The sequence below is a fragment of the Colobus angolensis genome, unplaced genomic scaffold (assembly GCF_000951035.1).
Source record: "Colobus angolensis palliatus isolate OR3802 unplaced genomic scaffold, Cang.pa_1.0 Scaffold60, whole genome shotgun sequence".
NCBI lineage: Eukaryota > Metazoa > Chordata > Mammalia > Primates > Cercopithecidae > Colobus > Colobus angolensis.
In genome coordinates, this window is record NW_012119599.1 from 281,259 (window position 1) to 289,992 (window position 8,734).

The following is an 8,734-nucleotide window of genomic DNA, read 5'->3' on the forward strand; positions in this document are numbered from 1 at the left end:
CAGGAGTTCGAGACCAGCCTGGCCAACATGGCAAAACCTGGCTTCTACTAAAAATACACAAATTAGCTGGGCGCGGTGGCAGGTCCTGTAATCCCAGCTACTCGGGAGGCTGAGGAACAAGAATCACTGGAAGCCAGGAGGCGGAGGTTGCAGTGAGCCAAGATCAGGCCAGTGCACTCCAGCCTGAGTGACAGAATAAGACTCTGTCTCAAAAGAAAATAAAATTAAACAAAACAAAAAACCTTACTACAAAACTCATTCCTAACAAAATTAACAGTATCTCAAATACCTGAGCTGGGTTCACTTGGCTCCAGTTTCTCCCTACGATCACATCCACCAGTAGGTGTCTTCGTGTCTGGATGCCAGCAGTGGATAGGTAGACTGTCTTATGTTGAAGTGAGAGTGTGGGGTGCAGGGTACAGATGACTTCTCTTCGCCAGTTTTGTGCCTCACTTGGGTGGTTGCTGTGGCGTGGGCACATCACCATGGAAATGGAATGATGTCACAGAGCGCGCTATGATGACACCCGAGAAAAGGAGACACAGAGCACATTTGTTCTTGGTTTCTAGTTGATGAACCTAGGTAGTAAGGACACTGAAAAGCATGTGCAAGACCCAGAGGTTTATTTCAAGAATTTCCTGGCTCTGAAAATCCCTCAGTGAGGTTTCCCCTGTGGCTGCTTCATTACATCCTAACTCAAGGGAAGGTCTCTGGGGCCTTTCTTAGGCATGAGCCCTGAGCTGAATTTCTAAAGGAAAGGCCCTGCGCCTTCACTCCTAGTAAACGACTGTGCTGCAGAATTGCACTTGGGGATCCTGGACTTACGCGTTTAGGCTGGTTGTTAAACATTTGAAGAGGCGGCACCTCCTTGTAATTTTTGTAATTTTGTCCCTAGTTAATGGGTCATTCAGAGCCTACCCAGGCAATTTGTTGAGAGTCTGGGCAGTTAATGATCATAACCCTGACCTTCACATTAACCTAGCCGCCTCTTATCAAGGGCTCTCATGATCTTAAGGTAACAGCCGCTCTTCCATGAGTTTCCATCTTTTGTGTTGTACTTTGCCTTTTTTTTTTTTTTTTCACTCTTGTAAACCAGGTTGATCCACAAACCCTGGGCCCCTTTCAGCTTTCGTCCAACCCTCTTGTCTAGAGAGCTGCCATGTTGCCAAGCTTCATTTCTGTAAGAAGCCTTTGTTCCTTCCCGGGGCTCAGCTCTCCCTACGTCTTTTTGTCTTGATTAGCCACTTGGTGGCTTCTGGTACTGCCTAGATTAGAGCTGAGGAAGGGGAGATGTCGCTTTTGTCAGTTTTGTCAGCAGGATGAGTTGGGAGAACAGTGTATGTGTGATTGTGACCAAGTAAAAAGAACTTGTTGACCAGCAGTCAGCAGTGTCCGTCAGGGAGAGCTGGCTGTAGCTTTCTTTTTTTCTTTTTTTTTTGAGATTGAGTTTCGTTCTTGTCCCCCAGGCTGGAGTGCAGTGGTGTGATCTTGGCTCACTGCAACCTCCGCCTCCCCAGGTTCAAGCAATTCTCCTGCCTCAGACTCCTGAGTAGCTGGGATAACAGGTGTCTGCTACAATGCCCAGCTAATTTTGTATTTTGAGTAGAGATGGGGTTTCTCCATGTTGGTCAGGCTGGTCTCGAACTCCCGACCTCAGGTGATCCGTCCACCGCGGCCTCCCAAAGTGCTGGGATTATAGGCGTGAACCACCGTGCCCGGCCCTGGTTGTAGCTTTCTTATAGAAAACATACTTCGAAGTCAGCATTCCAGCCAGTTAGGGCTTTCCGTGGAGAGGCGTCCTCATGCTAGCTGGTTCTTACAACCAACAGCTGCTCCTTCCTTTGTGCCTGTCCCTCATGTCAGTTGCTTTATGCCTATTTTCTCATTTAACCTTCACAACCCTTGAGATAGGTGCTGCTGTTATCCCATTCAGTAGATCAGAAAAGCAAGGCTCAGGTTATGGACTAAGAGCATACTCTAGAGACGAGGTGGAGCTGGTTGAGTTACTTGGTCTGCAGAAAGGAGCATGAGGCCCAGATGTGTAGGCTGCTGGATAAGGCAGTATGAAATATCTCCTTTGAAATATCATGTGTACTTTGGACATGAAATATCTTTTGTTTTGTTTTTTGAAATCGAGTCTCTAGCTCTGTCACCTAGGCTGGAGTGCAGTGATGCGATCTTGGCTCACTGCAACCTCCGCCTCCCAGGTTCAAGCAATTCTACCTCAGCCTCCTGAGCTGGAGTGCAGTGATGCGATCTTGGCTCACTGCAACCTCCGCCTCCCAGGTTCAAGCAATTCTGCCTCAGCCTCCTGAGTAGCTGGGACTATAGGCATCCGCCACCTCGCTGGTCTAATTTTTGCATTCTTAGTAGAGCTGGAGTTTCGCAATGTTGACAAGGCTAGTCTCGAACTCCTGACGTCGGGTGATCTGCCTGCCTTGGCCTCCCAAAGTGCCGGGATTACAGTTTTGGTTTTTGTTTTTGTTTTTTTTTGAGACACAGTTTCACTCTGTCTCCCAAGCTGGAGTACAATGGCACGATCTCGGCTTACTGCAGTCTCTGCCTCCCATGTTCAAGTTCTTGTGCCTCTGGCCAGGCGCGGTGTCTCAAGCCTGTAATCCCAGCACTTTGGGAGGCCAAGACGGGCGGATCACGAGGTCAGGAGATCGAGACCATCCTGGCGAACACGGTGAAACCCCGTCTCTACTAAAAAATACAAAAAACTAGCCGGGCGAGGTGGCGGGCGCCTGTAGTCCCAGCTACTCGGGAGGCTGAGGCAGGAGAATGGCGTAAACCCGGGAGGCGGAGCTTACAGTGAGCTGAGATCCGGCCACTGCACTCCAGCCTGGGCGACAGAGCGAGACTCCATCTCAAAAAAAAAAAAAAAGAAAGAGTGCTAGGATCAAGTTCTAGGATCAAGTTCTTGTGCCTCAGCCTCTCGAGTAGATGGGATTACAGGCGCTCACCATCACACCCAGCTAATTTTTGTATTACTGGTAGAGACAGGGTTTTGCTGTGTTGGCCAGGCTGGTCTCGAACTCCTGAACTCAAGTGATCCGCCTGCTTTGGCCTCCCGAAGTGCTAGGATTACAGGCATGAGCCACCACACCCGGTCTGGACATGAAATATCTTTACCAAGCACTGTTTTTGCCAAGTCCATGGTGTGTGCTGAACCCAGCATGCTTGTGGGCCCTGTGGAGTCGGCCTGTTCCTTAGAGTGGGCATCCAGATCTGTTCTTTGGCCCAGGGAGAGGAGCAGCCAGCTCTGAAAATGGAAACTGAAATGCCTGGGAGCTTTGTCCAGGAGGTACGAGGCAGGACTGGCTCAAGGCAAGGCGTTGGCCTTTTCCCATTTCCTCGTGGGGGCCAGTTCCAAGTTGGTCTCCCAGGGTGGTTGCTTTCCTGTCCCCGAGGGCTCTAGCAGCGGACTGAGTGCAGCCATGTCAGGCGTTGCCAATACAGGCTCTGGGAATAGAGTGCTCCCTGCACAGGCCGCCGCGGCAGGCTTTTCTTCTGCTTGCTTGTCTCAAGAGAGTTTGGCAGGTCTAGATTGAAGTGATTAGCGTGGTGGGGCTTCCCCCACTTTTCTTGGGGGATTATGTCGAGGTCTATTAAGCATGTTCCCTCGGTATTTAATCCCACTCTGACACGGATTTTGCCGGCAGTCTGTTAAGTGGCATCACTGAAACCTGGTTGCTGTTTTGTGGAGACTGCCTTTGTACTGTTGCGCCAGTGGCACACGGGATTCCCAGTTGGCTTGACTTCCTTTCTTTTTGCTTTCTGTTGAACAGAGTCTGAAAAATATAGTCAAGACCTCATATTCACGCAGGACATTTAGCTGGGAGGGCATCTCGGGTGTTGGGAGGGGGGGCCCCCTGAGGTGACTGTGGGCGGAGGTTAGCCCAGGGCTCGGAGGGGCTTTGAGGGCGTGACATGGCAGGATGGCCCTGAGAATGCAGCGATGTGTTTATTGTCGCCATCTCAGTGCCCCTTCATCAACCAGCAGCAATTTAACAAAAAGTCCTGTGTATTTGTCTGCCTCTCTCAACTCTAGGGAAACAAAGTTTCAAGTAGCCACTACCTGTTTTGTGAAAAGTTGTATGGTTGATTCTCTTTTGAGCCCAGATGTGCCTGGAGCTGTTGATATCAATAGTGTGCAGAATCCCTCTTTGGCTCAGGTCTTTGCAGGGTGGATTTGAATGCTGTGCTTCTCTACCTTGGTGATTCCTTTCTAGAATCATTCTGGTGGACGATGGTTAAGGCTCTTGTAGTTCCTTGGATGGTCTTTTGTCCTCTACCCGCAGGTGTTAGATGTAGAGTAGCGCGTACCTTCGTCCGAGACAGTGGGTAGCATCGAGACAGGGAAGGAGGCCTCAGCTGACCATGGGCAAGACTGTCGCCTGCCCTGCGGCAGTGTTGGACATAAGGGAGGGCGTGCTGAGGCTGCCACCCACTCTGGCTCAGCTGACCCAGCCCTGATGATGATTATGCACCTGCCTTGTGGACCAAGTGTGTTGTCATTTGTATCTTTTTTCCTGCAAGGACAGTGCAGAAAAGGAGGTAGTCAAGTAACCTGGCACAGATTTGGCATTTAAAATATTAGTGACCTGGATGGTGATCGTGTGCCTCTCAACTTTATGCCTTCTAGACTTAAGTGTTGAGAGTAATGTTGTTCTTAGCTTTTCTTTGTGAAATCCCAGCATGTACACCTCCAGTCTGTCCCAGGCCTTCTTCCGCTCAGTCTGTCTGTCTCTCCCTGAGTTTCTCTTGAGGTGTGGCCCTGTCCCGCCCCCAGTATTCCCATCAGGGTGCCACTTCACAGTGTCTGCACAGCTCCCGGCAGCGGGAAGTTTGCCATGTCACTGAGTAACAGCTTCTCCCTTGGGACAAAACCAGTTTTCCCAGTCATGTGGCCCTTTCAGTGTGGGTGAGGCGTCCAGTGAGGGCTTTGCTCCACGCCTGGTTTCCGTGGGCCGCACCCCAGCGGGAAGGCGCCTCCCTTGTCAGGACTGCAGCCTAAGCCCCCGCCCTGCCCCGCCCCGCCCCATCCCAAGTTTGCTAGTCAGGGAAGCAACACGAGGAGCACGTGGGTCACGTCACCTGTGTTGTTGCCTTTGAAGCAGCAGAGAGAGTTTTGTGTCCTGCATTCTGTTTCGAGAACTGCCCTTGACCTCTGCCCAGGAGTATCTGTGGGGCTGGGCCACTTGGGTTTGAAATAGAACCCATCCCCTTTGAACTGGGAATGAAGAGTTCATAGAAAAAGCCCCTCTTAAGGAGCTCCTTGATGTTTGGGTAGCAGTCCTGAGGCACACAAAGGGAAGGACACAAGTGAAAGGACTGTGGAGGGTCCTGGGAGGAGTCTGCCGCATGCGCTGGAACCTTCAGGCAAGCACGCCTAATGCACTGGCTCCTGCCTGGGCAGCTCCAGGCCTTTCCGCAGAGGTAGCTCCATTTGTGGCTAACCTTTTGGGGCCTGGGCTCGTGACGTTTCCTCCTTACATCCCTTCTCTTTGTGTCCTAGTTAATTGAGACAGAAGGAGTTGGAGGCTCTCACGCAAGCCTTTTTGTGGTCATTCATAGGGAACTTTGGGAGTTTTTTAAAATTATTCAAAAAAATTGTTTTTTTCCTTTACCAACTCCTGTACTTGTGAACACTGTGTCTGTGGGTTTGGCTCAAAAACTGGATTTGTTTTCCAGCTGCCCCCTCCTGAACCCAATTTCTTCCCTCACTCCTACCCCACCCCGTAGATATTTACATATACAGCATGTCCGCTGGGCAGTGTCATGTTTGGAGAGCGCTTTTAAAGTCCTGGGAATTGGGATGACATGGGGGAATTGGAAGAGTATAGGATGGGGAGCCAGAAGGGGTTCCCAGTACCTGCAGGTGAGTCAGAGGAGGGAGAGAAAGCAGGGCCGGTATCAGGTGAGGTCCTCAGGAGGGCCTGGGATCCGTGCCCCTCCTTCAGCTGCTCAGTGTTTGCTTGCCTCCAGCCCAGAGATGTGGGACTGACGAGGGTGGGTCAGACTTGGTGACCTGGGACTCTGAGCCTGTTTCCAGCGGTTCTCGTGGGGCTTTTGTAATAAAGTACTTTGAGGGTTCTCAGGCCACAGCCCAGGCCTGCCTATGGGTGGGTCCCAGGTAGCTTGGGGCCACCCCTGGTTCAGAACCAAGGCCCTCTCCACGGTGTACAGCCACCGCCCTCAGCCTCAGGTGGCACTGATGCCCAGCTCCCTGGGGCCCGGAGCCCAGCAGGCGATCCTGGGCCTGAGAGGGAGGGGATGCGGGTCTGTGCTCTCTGGGAGAGGCACTTCTGTGGTCAAGCAAGGTTTAGAAGTGCCCTAAGTGCTTCACAGCAGAGCTGTGTGGGTTTCTAGACTGTGGGGCTTCCTGGAAGTTCTGCAGTGTTAAGCATTGTGAATCCCCAAGTTGGGGCTCTTATGTGACCACAGCACCTTGTCGGTTTCTTCTTCTAAGGACACTAGTCCTGTTGGGAAATCTGATGTAGATGTGTCCCGGTGTTAGTGGTAATGTCCTTAAACTCCTACCCCTCCCCAAGCCAGGTTAGACTGGAGCAAGCACAGTTCTTTCAGGGGGAGGATAAGGGATGGAACAAGAGGCCATGACCCCTGTGTCCTCCCAGGGTCTCACCTTGCTCACAGCAGTCAGGCCCTCGGTTCTTGTCAGCCTTGGCCAGCCTAGAGCCCTAGGAGGCCTCCTCTCAAACCCTGTGTTCATGGTGGCTTTGGGGTTCATTTGTAGGGAAGATGGAGAGTTGGAAGAAGGCGAATTGGAAGATGATGGGGCAGAGGAGACCCAGGATACCTCCGGAGGGCCTGAGAGAAGCCGGAAAGAAAAGGGGGAGAAACATCACAGTGATTCGGACGAGGAGAAGTCCCACAGGAGACTGAAGCGGAAACGGAAGAAAGAGCGGGAGAAAGAGAAAAGGAGGTCGAAGAAGAGGAGGAAATCCAAGCACAAAGTAGGTCCAGGATTCAGTGGGACTGCCACTGCCTGTCATTGGGCCTGGCTGAGAGCCCCAGGGGCTGAGCTTTTGCTCTCCGCCCCAGAGGGCACTCTTAATGCCTTTGCGTATCTCAAATTGGATAAAGACTTTTTTTAAGAGTTGGTAGCTTATGCTCCGTTGCCACTAAGTGCCCCAGGTGAGGTGTTTCAGGTGAAGCACAGAGCCCTGGGGCACATGCCGGCATAGCTTGTCCTGAGGCTGACTGCGCCTGAGTGGCCCGCCTGCAGCAGGGTTGCTGAGTCTTCTTCCCCTGTCATTACAGCGCCATGCTTCTTCTAGCGATGACTTCTCTGACTTCTCAGATGACTCGGATTTCAGCCCCAGTGAGAAAGGGCACCGCAAGTACAGAGAGTACAGCCCCCCATATGCGCCGGTGAGTGACTGGCGTGCCCTGCTGAGCTCTGGGGCCGGGAGGAGTTCAACTGTTTGTGTTTCTTGAGCACTTGCTGTGTTCTGGGCATTTTATGTGGGTTTCAGTCCTGGGTCGTCAGATATTAGTTTAATCCCCATTTTATGACTTAGGAAACTGAGACTTGACAATTTCAACAAGGCAGCCTAGACAACAAAGTGAGACCCCCATCTCCACAAAAAATAAAAAAATTAACCAGGCATGCCTGTAGTTCCAGCTACTCAGGAGGCAGAGGTGAGAAGATCCCTTGAGCCCAAAAGTTCAAGGTTGCAGTGAGCTGTGATCAGCCACTGCACTCTAGCCTGGGTGACAGAGCAAGACTCTGTCTCAAAAGGAAAAGAAAGTTTCAACAAAGTTGCCCAGCTCTGAAGTAGAGGAGCTGGGTTTGAACCCAGGCCCTAGCTGACCTCCGTGAGGTATACTCTCGAGCCTCCTCCGTGCAGCCTTAGCAAGGCCCTGTATGTCTCAGAGAAAGATGCTGACTGGTCCACGTCATGGCTGACTGGCTTCCACTCTTCACAAATGACCTTTTTGGGAAATTGGCAAGAGAATGAAATGTTCTCAGGTGGCCAGTAGGCAGGCAGTACTCGGCCACTGTCGCTTTCATTTCAAGCAGCAATTTAAATTATTTGTTCATTTTGTATACCATTTCTTCACCCCAGAGAATTCCATAAGAGAAAAGCAAATCATCTTTTTTTTTTTTTTTTTTTGAGGCGGAGTCTCACTCTGTTGCCCAGGCTGGAGTGCAGTGGCGCAATCTCAGCTCACTGCAAACTCCGCCTCCCGGGTTCGCACCATTCTGCCTCAGCATTCTGAGTAGCTGGGACCACAGGCACCCGTTACCACGCCTGGCTAATTTTTTGTATTTTTAGTAGAGACAGGGTTTCACCACGTTAGCCAGGATGGTCTCGATCTTCAGACCTCATTATTTATTGAGACGGAGTCTTGCTCTGTTGTCTAGGCTGGAGTGCAGTGGGGCAATCTCGGCTCATTTCAACTTCCACCTCCCGGGTTCAAGTGATTCTCCTGTCTCAGTCTCCCGAGTAGCTGGGATTACAGGCATGCGACACCATGCCCAACTGATTTTTGTATTTAGAGACAGGGTGTCACGATGTTGGCCAGGCTGGCCTCGAACTCCTGACCTCAGGTGATTCGCCCACCTCGGCCTCCCAAAGTGCTAGGATTACAGGCATGAGCCACTGCACCCGGCCAGTTGAGAAATATTTTAAAGTTACTAGGTCTTGCTCAAGCCTGTAATCCCAGCACTTTGGGAGGCCGAGACGGGCGGATCATGAGGTCA

At 51.4% G+C, this 8,734-nt stretch overlaps 1 protein-coding gene across 1 annotated transcript in view; it reads left to right on the forward strand.

Moving 5' to 3' along the window:
* Nucleotides 1-8,734, forward strand: part of ZC3H4 (zinc finger CCCH-type containing 4) — a 62,166-nt gene that overhangs the window by 11,773 nt on the left and 41,659 nt on the right. The window contains exons 3-4 of the mRNA XM_011963139.1: nucleotides 6,761-6,980; nucleotides 7,288-7,398. Of these exons, the coding sequence (XP_011818529.1) occupies nucleotides 6,761-6,980; nucleotides 7,288-7,398 (331 nt within the window). The remainder of the gene's footprint in view (nucleotides 1-6,760; nucleotides 6,981-7,287; nucleotides 7,399-8,734) is intronic.